General features: G+C 34.2%; 1 protein-coding gene and 1 long non-coding RNA gene across 3 annotated transcripts; one reads left to right on the top strand and one right to left on the bottom strand.

Annotated features, from left to right (window-relative positions):
• Positions 1-13341: 13341 nt before the first annotated feature.
• Positions 13342-16317, bottom strand: LOC141724252 (10 kDa chaperonin 1, chloroplastic). 2 transcript variants are annotated; one of them, XM_074526318.1, is made up of 7 exons: positions 16106-16315; positions 15932-15990; positions 15761-15811; positions 14947-15012; positions 14800-14847; positions 14623-14652; positions 13342-13708 (listed from the first exon to the last, which is right to left on the bottom strand). In XM_074526318.1, the coding sequence occupies exons 1-7, from the start codon at positions 16191-16193 to the stop codon at positions 13640-13642; spliced, it is 411 nt and encodes a 136-aa protein (XP_074382419.1). In that variant the 5' UTR covers positions 16194-16315; the 3' UTR covers positions 13342-13639. The 2 variants fall into 2 exon arrangements, with proteins under 2 accessions (XP_074382419.1, XP_074382420.1); XM_074526319.1 differs by lacking the exon at positions 13342-13708 and adding an exon at positions 13728-14534 and having other exon boundaries at positions 16106-16317.
• A 605-nt stretch (positions 16318-16922) lies between these two features.
• Positions 16923-18553, top strand: LOC141662016 (uncharacterized). Its single transcript, XR_012550211.1, has 4 exons — positions 16923-17195; positions 17297-17618; positions 18170-18216; positions 18340-18553. It is a non-coding gene; the product is annotated as an uncharacterized LOC141662016 (long non-coding RNA).
• Positions 18554-19617: the final 1064 nt, after the last annotated feature.

The following is a 19617-nucleotide window of genomic DNA, read 5'->3' as shown; positions in this document are numbered from 1 at the left end:
GGGAAGAACACCGACCAGTTTCTGGGAAATCCCCAGATTCCGGCGGTCTTCGCCGGACTCCGGCGGTTCCAAACCTCCCCCCAAACACCTCTATTCGCCCCTTTCTTCCCCTGAATTAATACGACACCAAACCAGTGACTCGAACAGTCGAACAACCTTCTAAAATGAACCGGAGTTCGTCGATTCCGGCTAAAACAGCCATAGAAACCGGCCACGAGTTCTAGAATCCGGCGAACTCGGGTTTATCCAAATACAGCACCAAAATCATTGATTTACCCCTCGAATTAAAGCCCAGATCAATATAAAGCTATTCTAAGCATCACAATCATCAAGAACATCACGATAATCTCAGAAATTAAATAGGAAAAATCAAGAAAATTAAGAACTCGAACTAACTTAAATCGTAATCAAAATTAACGAAACAAAGTGCTAAACTACTCCTTACAATCCCAGAAACAATTATAACTCAACCAAATCATCAAACAATACATCCAAGATCAAGAACGAATTTAGACCATAACTACCCAAAATCGAAATCACAAAATACTACATCTTAGCTAATGAAATCGGTACCAATAGATTGGGCTCGTTGAGAGCTTCAAATCGGTATGTAGATCGCTCAAAACGGATCAGAAACGCTCTTGGAATCACAAGATAAAGTTCAAGAATGAAATTTCACCCCCAAGAACCTTGTTCTTGAATAAATTTATTTTCTGAAATTTTATTAAAATAAAATGGATTAAACTGATTTTAATCAGCTATTTATATTTACATAAAATTATACCCCCTAGAATTAATTAAGGGTGTTTTTATCCTTTAATTAAAATAATTAAGCCCCAAAATAATAATTACGGGGAATAATTTTAAAAATGATAAAATACAAAATTAATGTCAAAATTCCCCGAAAATTGCGAATAATTCGAAAATACAAAAATAATGGGTATTTGAAATACGAATAATTTTATAAAAATAAAAATATCGATTTTGTGGGGTTTGACGTCCCGGTGGGGTCCCGGTTCGTTGATTTTTGAAAAACGGAAACGATCCCTAAATTACCAGAAAATCCCGAAAACACGTAAAATACACTCAAACGCGCATAAAATCAAATAAAACGGGTATCTTAATAAAGACACTAATAATTACGCGTCCCGTTTGCAGATAAGTTCATATAATTGCAATTTAAACATATTTTTAATCAATCGAAAAATTTTATGGCCCGCACAGAAACACACATAACAGTTATAACATCTCATATCATAGCAATAATTACTTTAAATTTATAAAACACACAATATTTATTTATTTAACATATAATATTCACATAATTTTCCCGAATATTACAAGTAGTTTTAAACCGAGATAACTGCTAGCCCCCATACATCTTCTCAAAAAGATGTAATGGCTGAAAAGGCACAAAAACAGTTACTAGATTCATTCTCTCAAAAGGGTGCGTCTATTGAAATTTGCCTGTCGGCCAGGGTATCCGATGTAGTGTCACCACTTCAAACATAAACAATTCTTGATGCACAAGGAAAGGTTACATACATAAAGGATGAGTTGATGGAAACAAGAGTTTCGACCATTTTAAGGTCAGATTCGATTGTTCAAGGTTCGTTAATGGACCAATTGCCTTTACAGGTGTTAGGAGATGATATTGATCCAAAAGCCATATGTCAGTGGTCAGTGTCTACCTCCCCAGGCTTAAATCCCCTAGATGCATCTGCGGATAGTGGATCTGACATAGGTGCAGATCGGCAACTTGTTGACAATGATTCAGATATTACCTAATGAGTCACAAGGAAATGTCTTCACAGACATTAGAAGGGAACTTTGATCTTTATGCTAAATTCGATGGATCATTATTTACCTTCCCAGAATTCAAATCTGGAACCCTAAAAGGGAAACTAGTAACTTGTAGATTATGACTCAGATTTATCTGACGAGTTTAACAAGGATGGGGATTTGCGAACTCCCATTGCACCACCTGTGACCTCCTTAAGGATGGCTAAGGTGATTTTCCTTGCAGGTACAACTGAATGTTGGAGCTATGAGAGGAGTGATACACTTGTGAGAATGAGTGTAAACACGAGTGGAGAGAAGAGTGAAACATATGTGAGGTACACTAAACAGAATCACACACTCACAGTGAGGAAGAAAGAGAAACTACTTGTTATTTCTTTTCCAACCAAGTGAAAGATGAGAACTCCTTCAAACGACGGCATACATTACTTCTTTAAGGGGGAGATAAAAGCTTAAGTAATAGTTTGGAGAATTCCTCAACTAAGGGGGAGAAATAGCAGGGAGGAAGAAAAAGATGAAGCATATGTACACTACACCACATCATTGTTGTTTGTAACTACGGATCCTATTGTACAGGAGAGGTGGTAAACACAAGGTGATTTTCTGATAAGGGGAGAAGCTGTTTTCTAAAAGGGGAGTACCATTGGTTTTTATCTACGGATCCTATTGTATGGGAGAGGTGGTAAACGAAGGTGATCGAAGCAAGAGAGATATGCGCTTCTCAAAAGGAAATGTGCTTGTACAAAAAGAAGATGAAACTACTTGAAGATATGTTCAGTCTAGAGGAACATCGACTTGGAATCTAGAAAATGTTAAATATAATCCAGAACTTTTCTACTATTTACTTTGCATTTTTGTTTATATCTTTTTCTTATTTGTTAGTTGAGTTATCCTCTAGGTATTTGTGTGTTATTGTTTAACAAACAAATAGGGGGAGATTGTAAGGCATATGTCATAGCCTATTTGTATATTCGAGGATTTAACTCAACTCAAATAAGAATGTAATAAGTAAATAGTGGATCTACCGTCAAAGAGATCTCGCAAAGTAACATTTGTCAAAGGATTCAGAAACAAGGTTCATCTACAGACTTGAGGAGTTAATTCACTGGAAGAAGTTCAAGAAATTGATCAAGCCTCAGTGATACAAATCAAGATTGTGGATTTAATCAAGTGACAGAGATCTCGTCAGGGTATCAATTAATTACAGGGATTTAATCTGAAGAAAATCAAGTATCAAAGTCAAGACATGAAGAAACATCACGGAAGTTAGTCACTCATGAACCAGACAGTACATCGAGTGTCAACATTGAAGTGGTGGAATTGATTCATAATTCTCAGTGATTTTCAGAAGATTTTTAGAAGAATGGTTGCTGCTCAAGGTTAGTATTAATTCCCTATTAATTAATTAAGTCATATAATTTAATTAAGAAAATAAATTATATCTGCAAAGATTAATTTATTAATTAATTGAATTAATTGATTAATTAAATCTGAATTAATATTAAGGATTTTCAGAATTTTAATTAGATTAAAATCTATTTTAATTCAGCAAGACAATCTTTTGTATTAGTATGACAATCGGTATGACAATCAATAGTCATACCGAAAGTCATGCAAGTTCATTTAATTGTCTTATCAGAATTTTTATTGGTTTAAAATCTGTTTTAATTCAGCAAGACAATCTTTTTATTAGTATGACAATCGGTATGACAATCAGTAGTCATACCGAAAGTCATGCCAGTTCATTTGATTGTCTTGCCGAAAGTTCTCCCAGTTCAATCGATTGTCCTACCGAAAGTCTTGCCAGCTATGAGATTGTCATTCCAGTTCATTTGAGTCTGTTGCTTCTATTTAAAAAGACAGCAGAATCAGAAGATCAAATATATACAGAACACAAGTCAACAAACAAGAACTCAGCAGAAAAGAGAAGCAAAATATTTCATCCGTCATCTGCAAACTTCAAGATCATAATTTCTAGTTTGTAAAGTTAAATCCAATCAACTAGAAATCATTCTCTTGTTCTTGTGTAACTATCTAGCGGACCAAAATCCCTAGAACTTAATCTCAAATTGCGTTTAGCATTTGAATCTTTTTATTGCAAAAATAGAAAAAGTTCATGTCGAATTTATTCTAGATTTGTGATAATTAATTTGAGATTAATTCCTTGTAATCGATATCATTGTTGTAACACCTTTCAAGTTTAATAATATTCTTATTTAACTTGAATTTTGTTTCAATTTTTATTCCGCATTTAATTCGATTATTCGGTACTGTTTGTATTCAACCCCTCTTCTACAAACACATTGGGATCTAACATTCTGGGTTTACTTCTGGGTCTTGTGTGGGAATTTCTTCTTCTTGGTGATCTGGTGAGTTGGCCATTTCTTACAAACCTGATTGAGCAATTATTTAGCAATATAATGGCATGGGATATATAACAACAGTTTCTATAAAATCTCTTTTATGGGTTTTTAATTTTTACCTAATTTGCACATGCAATCCTATTACTACGTAATTCTCATATCAGTGTTGGTTTATCATGGCACAAAGTAGGATATTACGAATTTTAAACATGGTGGTATGGAAACATGATATTGAGAACAGTTTATGTGATATTTAGGGTGCACAATGGAAAGCAAGACCACAGATTTATTTTAAACAAAGGGTACATAAAGAAAAGTCTGGCTATTACAAGTTCTGAAATAAGGTACAATAATATAGCAGGGTTAAACAGAGGAAAAACTGGAAAATATCCCCTATCTACCCCTAACTTCTAACAAATACTGCTACTACATAGTTCTGAAATACAACAAGATAAATGAAAAAGGGGTCCCGGCATCTGACCAAGTATCCCAAAGCCTACCGGCGCTGAAAAATAACAATCTATGGGCTCAACCAACAGTCCCGTCTAATCATCCAGAATCTCTCTCAACACAACCAACATCCAGCGAATGATCTTATGCAGCCTTCGGGCCTCAGCATCAGCATCACTAGTGGATGGTCCCTCATCCAATCTCCTCCTGGCAACCTGCTCCACCAACTGAATCTTAGCTCTCCACTCCTCCATCACCACTGAAGTCCTCTGCCTAGAGTCTCGAATCAGCCTATCCACCAAAGCTCCTAACTCAGGAATGCGGGATTACACAAAGTCTCGATCCTGGGCTAACTTGCCACCAACACTGACAGGTACAGTCTTAGGCATCTCAGACTCTGGCTCAGGGGCAGGGGTCTCTGAATCTGGCCTCAAGGGTAAAATATGTATAGGGATCTCACTACTCTCAGAAGGGTCCTCCTCTGGGTCTGAACTAACATACACAGGCTCCTCTGGAGAGGGTGGAATTGGGTCCACTGGGGTACCGGTCAAACTAATCTCTGAGTCTGAGTTACTACCACTACTAGGATCCTGAGAGAAAACACAAAACAGCAACCAAGAAACAATGTTAGGGTTAAATAAAGCTTCCAGCTAACTCACACCCTAACTCTAGTTTCCACTCTAACTGATACACAATTTCCTTAGACTATACCTAAGAGTCTAACTCAACTCTATATGAGTCGAACTCTCTCGCGATATAGATATATACCCAAAATACCCTTTTTATTCCTAACTTGTCTCAGGGACTAGATCTTGTATCTCTAATACCAACTTGTGACGCCCTCAATCTCGGGGTTAGGAAATGAGAACTCACACACCTTTAATCTAATAATTAAATAAGCATAAACCCCGATTAACTACTAACAGGATCAACAGGATAAAGTATAAGACAATATTACAACTACCAATCATAAAATATAACTTACAACCCCAAAATATTATTAGATAAACAATATCGATTCTGGCTGGGAACCGACAGATAACCCATTGTATCTTTTCAGATTTCCTTCTAGGCGCGTGCTCACTCAAAAATACCACTACCTGCTCTGGCAACCGGAAGCCCTCAACACGATAGGGCCCACCAGGTACGCTCTTACGAGCAGTGCGCCTAAGCCTGGCCATCTTCTTGCTTAACTGCCATAATTAGATTAAAACAAAACATATGAGTATAAAACTCAGCAAGTAACTATAAAGCAGTTCTACGATATCAATTCACAATATACTTTACCAAACTCAGGGCATTCTACTTTATTTGTTCTAGGTGGCAGATTTCCAGCTTTAGGGTCAAGGAAAGGTTATGAAGGATAATGTGGGGCTTTCAAGGAACAAGGCTCAATGTAGAACGAAAGCCGACATTCATCATAAATCATTAAAGGATCAGAATAGATCTTTCAGAAAGAGGAAAGCAACAGTATTTCATTATATGGAATCAATCATATGATCAACAGATTAAAAATCAGGGTTCTCGAGCTTTAAGCTTCACATTAACATAATCAACTCTTTTCAAAACAATATAAACCATTTTCATTTTCAAGAATCAATTTACTGAACAGAAAGTTTCAGTTCCCTTTTAAATAGCCCATTAGAAGCCTTGATTGGATCACTTTATTTTCCATTTCATTATAATACGGGTGATCAACCCGTACCGACCTCCATCCGGTCTTTAAGGTACCAATCGACATAATTTCAGCCTTAAGTTGGACTAGCCCCGCTAACCTCTTACCATGACTGGACTAGTCCCACTAGCCTCTTACGTCCCAATCCAATCCATTAGGAATTCGTTTGGAAAACCTTGAGTTGGAAAAATAAATAGCTTTTCTAAAATCCATTTTATCATTACCAAGAATATGAAATCATTCAGACTCTTTCGAGTCGAAACTCATTCTTAAGTCAAATTTTAAGAAAAACAAGGTTCAGGGAGTGGTTCAAAGATAAGCAAGGAACAATTCTTAAGGATTCTGTATCAAGGATAACAAAGTACTTAAGTTAGAGGGATCAACATCTATTTAGGGATTAGTAGTGTGATCAAGAAGTGAGGTATCATTAAATAGGATTTGCAAGGATAATTATAGGGTTCAATACAATTCATGGCTCAATAAATAACTTGAAACAGAAAGGATAGGTTACCAAAAGGGTTGAATCAGTAAGCATATCAATAACAGTGTATCAGAATCAAAACAGGATATCTCAAGTCATTAACAGGGGATTCATTAAGTAACAATTCCATACTCTACATGGTATAAACAACATCCTCTCTATAATCATTTTCACAAGTAATGAGAGTTACTTGCCTGAATTTGCTTTCCTGAAGGTTGAACTACTGCCACCTAGTATACCCTTTCCTTTCCTAGCCTGAATGCCCTAACGCTCCGAATCTACAATAAAAACCAAAACCTTAATCAGTTTCTCAACTCTCGTTCCCGGAACGATCACTCAATTACGATAGCTCGATTATATTCTTGACTCAAATATACGAGTATAGGTTATACACATAAGCACATAGCACATAACACATTCCTTTCTCCTAACCTTTATATCTTAACAATCGACGCGTACTTGCTTAACCTTAACTATTTCTCAAATCACACTTATATAACTCTTACGAGTACGTGATTTATTCACAACTAAATCTTTTGCGACCATAACTGTCACTTATACTTCTTTAATAACAAATGATTTAATTCTCTTTTTCTTTTATTCCTTAATTCGAACCATAACAACAACCAATCACACAAATGAATCACATATCTCCTAGGATTTCACATGCAATCTCTTAGCAAGGTATTGGAACCAAATCAGTCGCTTTTCTACTTATATATCATTCGGCCATACACATAAAGCACAACCATGTATACTCAATTTCAATCTCATATAATCAAACACAAATAATGCAAATCGCAAGAGTCATTTACGCAATTAAACTTCATCCTTTATCCGAATCATAATCACATTAAGAATCGAAAATCAACACCTTCTTTTAATTATCAAAATTCGAACACAAACACCATCCAATCATTACCATGCAATCAAGTTCTCACTAGCCATTAAGATATTTAGCAAAAATCAACTTAATTCTCTTTTTAAGCCTAAGACCCATTCGAGTTTTTCAATAAATCCCACATGCAAGGATCAATTTTGACATGCAAAGTTGTATATCACATTTCCCACTTGTTTTAAACCTTAACTTCGTCATTCAATTCATTTTCATCAAGATTTTTGAATCACAAAATAAAACATCAATAATGATTTAGGCTTTAATCAAATTATTCATTTGACAAGCATGCATTCACTTAATCATCAAGCAAATCTTTTCTAGACCCATTTTCTATTCGGCAAAATCAAGATTCACAACTCAAGGACTAAACATTGACATGCATAACTTGTTCTAACATGCAATCACATTTTTCACTAATTAGGCTTAGCTTTTACTAAGATCAAGTCATCAAATCCCATTTCCTTTCTAATTAACACAAAGCCGAATTATAACCCAACATGCAAACCTTAATTTTTGATTTTCTGAGCAACAATTCATTTACACACATCCAATTTCTTTTTAAAACAATCAATGCAATCCATTTATCAATCACATACTTGAGTTTCTAAAAATACAAAACCCTTTTTCAAACCTTCAAGAGACCAAAACATGCAAAGCTTAAAAATCAAATTAACATATCATAAAAACTCCACTGGCTCTCCTTGGATCATAGCCGGAGGTGGTCGAACTTAAGAGAGCCCGAAACGGGTCTCCTCTTGAGTTTTAAACCACTTAATCCTCTTGAATTCACTCTTATAGTTTTGTATCAAGAAATCAATTTCCTTGAACTCTACCATAAAGATGATCACCAAAACACTTACACAAATACTCACATGCAAATGGAAATTGAGATGTATACCGAAAATAGAGACTAAAGAGTGCAATATCTTTGAGTTTGAGTGAGGTTTGAGTGTTGCATGAAAGAGAGAGAGAGAAGAGATGGAGAGAGCCGAGAGAGAGAGAGAGAGAGAGAGAGAGAGAGAGAGAGAGAGAGAGAGAGAGAGAGAGAGAGAGAGAGAGAGAGAGAGAGAGAGAGGCCGAGAGGAAGAGAGTGAAAAAGAAAAGAGAAGGGGAGAGTGAAGTGCACGGGAAAGAAAAGAAAAAGGGGGGGATGTTAGATATATTTGATAATGTCATGAGTAATATGATTTATGTTTAGTTTTCATATCTTACTTAAACATGACAAATCAGTACTTAACTGAAATCAACACTTATACTGAAGTCATAACTTAAGTGATCAGTACTTAAGGTTCAGGAGATATTTATCAGGAGATAATATCAGAACTTAAAGGAAACTTTCAAATAAGGAAGGCGGCTGATTGAAAGGAAAGAAGATCGGGACAAATGTAAGAAGAGATATGCATGAAGAAGGAATTCTATGAATAATGGAATACTTGGAAGAAAAGATATATGATTGATATATTTTAGGAAGCAGAATTTTATTCCATATCAATTAGTGATTATCTTGTAACTGTGTAGTATATAAACACAGACATAGGGTTTACACTATAAGTGTTATCATTATCAAGAATATTATTTATTGTAACCCTAGCAGCTCTCGTGATATTTGTTCATCACTGAGAGAGGACAGTTCCATATTGTAACAGAGTTTATTGCATTGAATAAAGTTTATTTTCTGTTACTTGTGTTATTTGAATTCGATTTGATTGTGCTATATACTGTATTCAACCCCCTTCTACAGTGTGTGTGACCTAACAGAGGAGATGGTTTATAAACTATCAAAGGCAAGGGCATTTTAGTAATCTACTAAATCCCTTTTATGCCTAATTGATTCTTTCTTTTTACTCAAATGTTACAAAAATCAATTATAAAATATATCTCTCTCGGAAAGTCAAAAATTATTGCAAGTGACAATTTTAATACGTAGATCTCGAAATTAGCTTTCCAACCATTACTCATAATAGATTTTTGAGCGGACGGTTGATTTTATATGATTTTCGCAAGTTTGTGCTAATAATAACATTTTTCCACATAAAAATCAATTTAAAATGCAATATCTACCAAATAAATCCATCCATTATTTTTAGAAAGTCCCTAGGACTATTATGAAGATAACAAAATAAATTTCATATTTTTATCTTACTCAGATAATTTTATAAAAATGCGCGAAGGTTAAATAAACTTTCATTTAAATCAAATAATTCCTTTAAATTTATAAAAATGTCACAGAGCACATAGTCATGGACACAGATAAGCAATCACACATATACGATCACATAAAAACTCAGGTTTGATCAGAGAATTTGTCCTTCTTTAATCTTTACCCCTTTTTTACGCGTATCGGGTCACGTTCATTTTGACGGCCCGACGCTCAGCGTTTCGATTACGCTTCTCATTATCATTATCGACCAACACGTCACTTAGGACGAAATACTTTATTTAAACATTCATTTCACTCAATCACACATAATTCACATTTTATATTCTTTAAACCCTTATTAGGACGTGTTCCGTTCTACCTGACGGCCCGACAACACAGCTTAATTCCTAAGCTAACTCTTTAAATTGGAACGTTTTTACTTACGCTCATATATTCTAATATACAGCAAAGACAATTAATCAACACTTAATCACATAATTAGAATCACATCACATAAAATATACTTTATTGACTTAATTACGTCGAAAAATTCTCAATCGTCACAGCTACCCAGTCTTTCATACTTAAAGTTAACCCAACTCCAATTTCCCCCCTTCACGTTTGATCTTCATTCATCGTTTCAATGGTTTCTGGATATTCATCCTAACTCGAATCCTTAAGAAAGCCTTCCAAGTGCCATCAAAGTTAACAGGATCCGATTTAACATACTGTCCAACAAAATCTCCAATACTTTTTAACACTATTTCAGAAATAAACCTTTTGGGATATTATGAACTTGGACCCAAATATCTACATCATTCAATACCACTTGGTGTGCATCCTCTGTAACCTGCATCTGATGATAAACCACCATGTTTTGCTCAAAAGACCATGGTCCTCCGTCAAGGACTTTTCATAAATCCATAATATAATAAAAACACAAATGAGTATCTGTATCCGCCTATATCATGAATCTCCACCCCCTCCTTAGGCCTCCACAATGATGCCAATACATTTTGCATTGCCTGGAAATTTATATTTTTATCCGTCAAAAACCTACCCACAAGGACAAAGCTTTCCTTTCGTTCCTGACCTGCTTCAGCCACAACAATAATACCCTCCGATTCTTCATCATCAATTGTTAATTTTTCATAGAGTTTCTCCATATTTGTTTTATCATACGCCATAATATACCTTCTGAGATGTGTTTAAAGTAAAGAGGAAATAAAGAAGAAAGAACCCGTCACATGAACAAGACTAACTCTGAGATACCAGAGAGGAAAAAACTGAGTATTAAATCTAAGGCCACATTTGTTAACAGGTGAATGAGTGACTATGAACTGAACCATTCTTTTTTCCTCCGTTCAGATTGTTTGATTCAAATATTATGCATCTGGACGACTGGATTTCTTCTGAATAAGTGCTGGACGAGTGGGTTTCTAAATTTCCACTGAACCAGTCAAATTATATTTATGTCACTATTAGTTTGTAAACACTGCAAAACCTGGGTTTCTAAATTTCCACTGAACCAGTCAAATTATATTTATGTCACTATTAGTTTGTAAACACTGCAAAACCTGCATTAAGTGACTTATATGGTCATCGATACAAGTGCTATACACTAGTATATCATCAAAGAAAATGATAACAAACTTTCTAAGAAATGAAGAAAAAATGTGATTCATTGAAGCCTGGAATATTGAGGGGCCATTATTCATTCCAAAGGGCAAGACTAAAAATTCATAATGGTCTTGATGTGTTCTAAAAATCGTCTTATAAATGTCTCAATGAAAGCGCGAATTGATACAAATTAAATGATAATCTCTCTTTGAGTGAGAGTAAACTCCAGAAATTTAGAAAGAAGATAGAGGCGCAGAAGGAACAAACTTATCATTCATCGTGTTTCATAAACTTTTTTTTACATCAGGATGCCTATATTCTCCTACTCAGACCACAAAATCCTTGAGCCAAGTTGTTGTTTTCTTAACTCGGGTTGGGCCTCTATTTCGTTGGATTATGGGCTGCTCTTCTAGACCCATATTTATAGGCTGCTCTGGTGTATTTTCCTATGCTATTTTTGTTGTGGGCTCATGTAAAATAAATGACATCGGTGTAACATATATCAAATTAAAATTTGTTGTTTTTGATTTTTTAGTAACTTTCTTCTAATTGTTAAGACGGAAGAACAGAAAGAAAGTATTGAGTAGAATAAAAGTAAAATAAATTATATATACATGTATATTTTCTCTGAGTAAAGAAAATATATTAAATAAAACATTAGAAAAATAACATTTTAAACAAAAAATCTTGCCAACTGGCTAAAACCTAAACATAGTCCCTTTGACGCACAAAGAGACATGGAGACGTAACAATATTTAGGCTAGTAGGAAAACTTAGATCCCAAGAAAGAGTATTTGCATGAAAAGGAGAGACAGAGAGTAATTAGGAGTAATAATCTCCACTAATCCAGATATATGTAGAAGTGACTATCTGTAAAACGTACGGCAATTTGTATTCTACAAACTAAAGGAGTTATAGAACTCAGATTCTACTCGTACATTGCAAACTCTTTTGCTTTGTCCTATATAAAAACATGTTGTACATACGCATCATTCAAGTGAGGTAAAAATAAAGGACCAAGTTGATCATACATGGCTGAAAAAGCTGTTATGCACGAGTCAGATGATAGTCGAGAATTGAACAAACTCTATAGGTGTGCAGCAGCAGATAAGGAGTTTCTGAGATCGCTAATTGGCCAAGAAAGGAAAAGATGTCGATTAATACATGAACACTATCTATCACAGAAGTCCCTGGATCTTCTGATTGAGCAGGAGGATGATTACAGTGATGATCACTATCGTAAATATTACCGACAGAAATTTCTGAGAAGCTACACGTTTACTGTACAAGAGGAAGAAAAAGGCGTGGAGCCGAAATATAAAAACTGGTTAAAAAAGAAGCAGGAGTCCATGAGAGTTTACAGAGCTGTGAACAAGGTTACAAAATGTTACAAGTTATGTTATGTCATTAATACTGCTTTATTGAGTTCCTGCAACTATGTGGCTGAGCAGTACAGATGTTTAAGCAGGATTATGAAAAGAAGCGTGTGATTTTAGAGATAATAGTATAATTCATCTATATACTTTTTTGTTTTGACATACTAGTTTGCAAGTCGCTTTACTAATTGTTGTATTTTTTAATTATCATGTTCAATTTACCCCACAAACGAAGTAAACTTACAAGTATTAATCAAAATATTTATTTCCTGTCAATTGCTACTGCCAATTTTCTCCACAAACTTACAAGTATTTACCCTTTCAATTGCTATTGCCCGTTTTTCCCGCAAGCGAAGAGAACTTAAAAGTTTTTACAAGTATTTACCATGTCAACGATTTTGTGACATTGAATATGATAAAAAAAAAAATTGTTGAGAAATATATCAACGCGTTAGCATTATGATTTAATATTCTGTGAACTTCTGATAATCTTCCAACACTAATCCCTCTACACAACTAAACCTTAAGCAAAACCCTCTTGCTGTCAAAGAGAAATTAATACTAAATTTTCAATTTGTTTGTGCCCAAATAATCATGGGCGGCGTGAACTACAATACTTGGCCTTGTACAAAGTCAAGACAACCGAGTACTTGTTCTAACATCTTTAACAAGATAACAATCAACACAACAATTTTGGTTTTTCCATACTTGTTTGCAATCAGAATTATATTTCGGAGAACAATGCTAAATAAGCAATACTAAAAACTTTCCATGATTAAGGAATATTCAAAACCCCAAATTTCTCTCAAGTCTAAAATTTGAATACAACTGGGCTTTTACTCAACCACCGCTAGCAGATCAGCAGCTTTACAGAAACAATGCTTTCCTGTAGATCCTAACTCCACCTGATCATTAATTCAAACCAAAGTCAGTTTCGATGAAGAGTTTTATTAATGAAACTGATACAAGTGTTGATAATAACACAGAAGCCTGCAAGGTTTGCAATGTAGCACAAAGTTGGACAACGTTTATAGGGAAAAAGGCTGGATATAAAACATTAATATCACGAAGTTCGGTGAGATACATAGACTGGCCAAACAATAAAAGGAGTCTTATGCAACCGTGTTCAGTATTTAAAACAGAAATATTTCAGTACTTAACATTAAATAGATAAAACAGTAACTTGGCTAAAAAAGAAGGGCCAAATAGGAGCTTTAGGGGAAAAAGAAAGGAACAATCTAGTAATCATTAAAAATGAAGGAGCAAAATAGTGCTCGACAACATATTATTAAATCAAGGAAAATACGTAGAAACTTAATAATAGGTACGGATGTTCGTGCAGGTATTATACAATCCCCATCCGCATGTTAGCGAAAGAGGATTCCACATTTAGGCTAGGGATGGAAGATGGTTTCCTATATACCCTGTATTATATAGTAACAGAGCAAACCATTAACTATAACAAAAAAATTAGAAGAGAAAATAGTAACCTCAACAGAATAAAAGAACAATATAGAAATTACTTGTTTTTAAAAATGGGAAAAAAATAGTGCTAGAATATATATTACTGACCCAAGGAAAATAAGTATAAAACTATATAATAAATGTAGAATTTTGTGCACAGATTATGCTAAGCCCTCTCCTGCTTCCCCATGATAGTGGAAGAGGAATCCGCATTTAGGCCAGGGTTTAAGGCTGGTTCCTTATGTACCCGGCGACCCGCTACAAATCCTACAAATCCTAAACGTGTATCACAAAAGGTTCCAAATTATATAACTGCTAAAGTATAATCTAAGCTTACTGAGACCAACATTCTTACCTCATAGGCATTAATATCAGAGAACAGAACCTGCAAAATATAAATAAACTTCATTTACTGCCATGCAAATTTGAACTGATGAATATACATTATTACAGTTCAGGCTGTAAGTTGTAGGTGTGTATTCTGATTTCTGTTTCAGCTGCAAGCGATTAGTTAGCTTCTATGTGAACCTACCTTTTTTCCAGCCTCCACTTCACCTACCTCAGCACCAACAGAAAGAACCTGAAAACAGAAGCATATAACAAAGTTATCGGTCAATAGACAGTTAGCGAAGAAACTGAGTTCTTTTCTGCATACCAAAAAACATGTCTATAAGCTCACCTCTCCCATTAGATACCGTTCAAACTTCACAGCTGATTTTGGCAATAATACTCCCCCAGCAGATTTCTGAATAAAACAATATTTGTATGTTAGAACGACTTTATGAGAAGGGTGCCATAAAGAGAGCGGATGTGCACATAGGAGTGTCTAATTACTTCACAAGTTTCCAAAATATTTGTGTGCGTGACTGGTGCAACCTGCTTGAGAGTACATGCCCTAAATTCTTGATGTTTGTAAATTACAATCTCTATATTGTTCATGGAGCACCCTATCGACTTAAATGGTTTTTTTATTTTTATTTTTGGGATGAAGAAATCCCACTATAAAAATACTTAAAAATGCATCCGTTTTCTGGAAAGTGACATCCATATGTAAGCCTACTATATCTACCTACATGCAATACAGCTTATAAAAAAACATCTTGTAAATTCAGAGCACCAAGTGGTTCCGCAAGGAGATTAAAAATTACTACCAAAATGCTGGTCAAAAGCTTCAGACTTCTATTTAAGCCCATTACAGTTTTCGATAGCAACTTCAGGTAATTAACCATTGACCTATAGGCTATAGTAGTACTAACTGATCATAACACACAAGCCTTAACAATGTTATCTCTAATTTTAACTATTAAATTCGTAATCGAGACTTTAAGCTTATATATATAAGCATCAACATTCCACTTTCTCTCCTTTTTCTAATTTGCAAGTAATTCAAAACTAAATCAAGCTCTATCCAATTTATTTATTTTTAATCATTTCCTGAATGTACAAAATTCAATAATTCAATATTGAAACTCACAGCAACAGTGAAAAATTACCTGAGGCAGGTCTTGAAGACGAATCAGAACTCTATCAGCTTGAGGCACAACCTATTAACACACATAACCAAAACTCCAATATAATCTACAAATCTTCACATATATATAACAACAAATATAAAGATTCATAAAATGCAAACAAAAGTAGAATATAAAGATTAAAGATAAGACCTTTGTGGGGTCAATTGTCTTGGCAATAGCATTGATTCTCAAAGAATTTCTTTGAAACCCTGTTGAAAAAAAATCAAGAATAAATTAGAAAATAAAACAAAAAGAGGGGTAAATCAAGAAATGAAATGGGGGTTTAAAATTAGGGTTTAAAGAATGGAATAATTAAGTAAATACCAGGGAATTTGGGGTTAGAAATGGAAGGAAAGTTGGGGGTTTTGTGACAAGTAAAGGGTTTAGCTAGTGTGATGGAAGAAGATGCCATGAGTTGGGTTGGATAAGGTAGCAAGTTTTTCAAGAGTTTTGAGAGAGCAGGCGCTGATAAGCTGAAATGATATGGAAACTGTGAGTGTATCGGTGTTAAAACAAGTACTCTTTCGCTCCCCTCGACTCTTACATCGGAGCCTACGAGTTTTAAGATTCCCTAAATAATTTTAATTTTTTTAAATAAAAATATATTATTTAAATTTTTATACAAATAAAAAATTATAAATAAATTATAGAATATATTTTATAATAGCCTAAAAATACGTGTCAAAATGAGAAAAAATATATGTAAATAATCCGGTGGTACGAAGGGAATAGTTTAATAAATTTTTAAGAGATAAAATTAGAATAATGACCCTTAAAATCTCTGAAGGATTAGGGATGTCAATAAAATTCGGAAAATTCGATATTCGTTCGAATAATTTGCATCTATATCCGAAATAAAACGGATATTATCCTATCCGAAATAAAACGGATATTATCCGTATCTTGAATCCGAAAATTTCGGATACGGATATAGGCACATTCGTGTCCGAAAATATCCGGATCCGGAAATAAATAAATAAATAAATAAATAAATTTTATTATATATTTTTAAAATTTTAATGATATGTTATTTAAAAAAAATATTAAAATATAATATTTTTATACACGTCTTTATACTATCAAAAGTAAGGGTATCTCATTTATATTTTATAGTTTATAACTGTAGTCTATATCCTGTAAGTGTAAAGTGCAAACCCTTATCTTTTCAACTCTCCCACGCCGCCTCTCTTCCAGACCTTCAGAGTTCAGACCATCAAAAAAGGTTTGATCTCACCCCGATTCCGATTCTGATTTCAATTCCTTTATTCAATAGTTAAGTAAAGATTGATATGTTATGTAATTATTTCAAGAATCTTAAATTAATACAACGCATTAATTAGTTATTTGCATATCAACACTTTTGCTTTTTAATTCATCAAGGTTTAGGACTTCTCCTAAGTGTCAATGGAACAAGGTAACTTTTTGTTTCCTCTTTTTAAATCTTAATTAACTTTTATTTGTCATTTTGTGTTACTTACACTTCGTTATTTCTATATGTCTGTATAAAAATTGCAGATAATGCTTCAAGTTCAACTCCGGGTGCATCATCAAGTTCGGTTGGTATGAAGTCAACGAAGGTCAAACTTATTCTCATAGCAAAGATGGTCAATCAGTGTTGAATACATTAGACATATGCATGCCAGAAAGCAGACCATGTGTTTTCATCTGATCCCAAATTACCAGTTCCATAACCAACCGTCTGTAGTTGCAAGACATTCTAACAAAGATTTATATGTCCTCAGTAGTGCCTTGCAGAGTTGGTTTATTGCTGTTTTTGCAATTTCATGAAACATTGTTATGGCTTCTTCATTCTTTTTCAGCCTTGCAATAAGCATTGGTAATAATTCTTTTTCAGCCTTGCAATAAGCATTGATAATAAGCCTTGCAACTGTATTAATGTACAATTCGTGTTTTGAGAAGTCCTTTAACTATCATCACTAACATGTCACGTTTCCTAGATATTAACTAATCTCTTGTTTAGATAACTCATAACTATCTAATCTGTGTGCAGTGTGCAGCTACTAACTAATCTGATCAAACGTAGATGATATAGATACGTTACAAAGTTAATGACAACCAACAGAAACTTTTGAACTAAAAACTTTTATTTTTATGGTTCAAAACTCTAGTAGTACTGTTCAGTTCTTATATGTAACTTTCTTCTTAAGATACCAAAACAAAGTTATTTTTTGACTATTTTATATATTCTTGGAAATTGAAAGTGACATGGCATATCAGTGACAGAGCATTTATCATGAGCTTTCTTCATTCCACAAGAATTTTTAAATATCTAAATTCTTATATGTATTATTTCCTCCTGGACATATCTGTTTTTGGCCTATGATTTATATTATAACTTTCATTAATTTCTTTATCCTGGTTTTGTAGATTGGAGATCATCTCAAGTATTCAGCCTGGGCTAACTATGGTTGTTGGTAATTAATGTTTTTATTATAGTTTTTTTACTCAAGATTTCCGAGTATATTTTTTACGCTTCTGTTTATAGTTTTTAAAAAATGGAAAGTAAATCTGCTAACATTGTCTTGCTTGTGTAATAGGTACAAGCTCATATTGTTAGAGTTAAGAAGCAGTTAAGTCTGATAGATGGGCAAAATCAACAGTTGAAATCTTCGCCTGATATATGAATGAATGTAAATTATATGAATGATCAAATGTTGTAGTTCTGTAATTTTTGAATTTATACAAAATGTGTATGATCTTTCGTGAGTTGCATTCTGTCCCTTGTAATCAAATTCTGAGTCTATGCATGTTTTTTTGGGGGAAGAGATGTTATGGCTTATAGGTGCTTGCAGTTTAGAGAGAATTTTTTAATCCATTTTTTATTTTTTATTTTTTCCCCAAAAATGATAAATTTCATTAAATAATTATTTTTTGAAAATTGAATTCGGATCCGGATATTATCCTTATCCGGATAATATCCGCCGGATACGGATGAGGATATAGTATTTTCGGATATTTTCGAATTCGGATACAAATTCAGTTAAGCTTTTGAACTTCCGGATTCGGATCCGGATATAGCTGTATCTGTATCCTAAATATCCGTTTGACAGTCCTATGAAAGGTCCAAATACTCACAAGTGGAAAAAATGCCTTCAGTATCAAGAGCAAGGCAACAAATAATTTTGTGTAAGATTTCCACACAAGTTTTTTGAGCTCAGTTGGTTTGAAGCTCACGTGCAAGTGTGGAGATGGAGGATCGAATCTCTTCTCCAGCATTTTATTTACCTCAGACACTAAGTATTTCACCCCCTTAAACGCAATAAAAACTTGTGTGGGTAATTTTGGGGATAGACGCAAAAAAATTGATTTGTTTTATAAACACGCAATTAAGACTTGCGTTAACCGTAAAAATACATATAAATGATGCAATTTCATCTCAGACACTACATATCTCACCCGCATAAATGCAATAGAAACTTGCGTGGATAATTCTGGGGGATAAACGCAAGAAAAAGTTGCATTTCTGAGTGATCAAAAGGGCTAATTTCGCGCTCCTGTGAGATTTTGGGTCTTTTCTCTCTAAATTCTGATACTAAGGGCTATCGACCGTAAAAATGCATATAAATGATGCGATTTCATCTTAGACACTACATATCTCACTCGCATAAATGTAATAGAATCTTGTGTGGGTAATTCTGGGGGATAAACGCAAGAAAAAATTGCGTTTCTGAGTGATAGAAAGGGCTAATTTCGCGCTCATGTGAGATTTTGGGTCTTTTCTCTCCAAATTGTGATACTAAAGGCTATTACCCACAAAAGTAGGGGTGCACCTTGCGGTTTGGTGCGCATCAAATTAATATACGTAGTTCGGTTCA

Source organism: Apium graveolens, chromosome 5 (genome assembly GCF_009905375.1).
Source record: "Apium graveolens cultivar Ventura chromosome 5, ASM990537v1, whole genome shotgun sequence".
Lineage (NCBI taxonomy): Eukaryota > Viridiplantae > Streptophyta > Magnoliopsida > Apiales > Apiaceae > Apium > Apium graveolens.
Note: the sequence above shows the minus strand (reverse complement) of the source record. Positions and strands in the feature narration are given on the sequence as shown.

Coding starts and splice junctions, on each gene's coding strand:
- LOC141724252 (XM_074526318.1), bottom strand. CDS start 16,193: ATGGCATCTTCTTCCATCACACTAGCTAAACCCTTTACTTGTCACAAA. Junction 15,991..16,105: donor TTCTAACCCCAAATTCCCTG/GTATTTACTTAA, acceptor TTTTTTCAACAG/GGTTTCAAAGAAATTCTTTG. Junction 14,653..14,799: donor AAGTGGAGGCTGGAAAAAAG/GTAGGTTCACAT, acceptor TATATTTTGCAG/GTTCTGTTCTCTGATATTAA.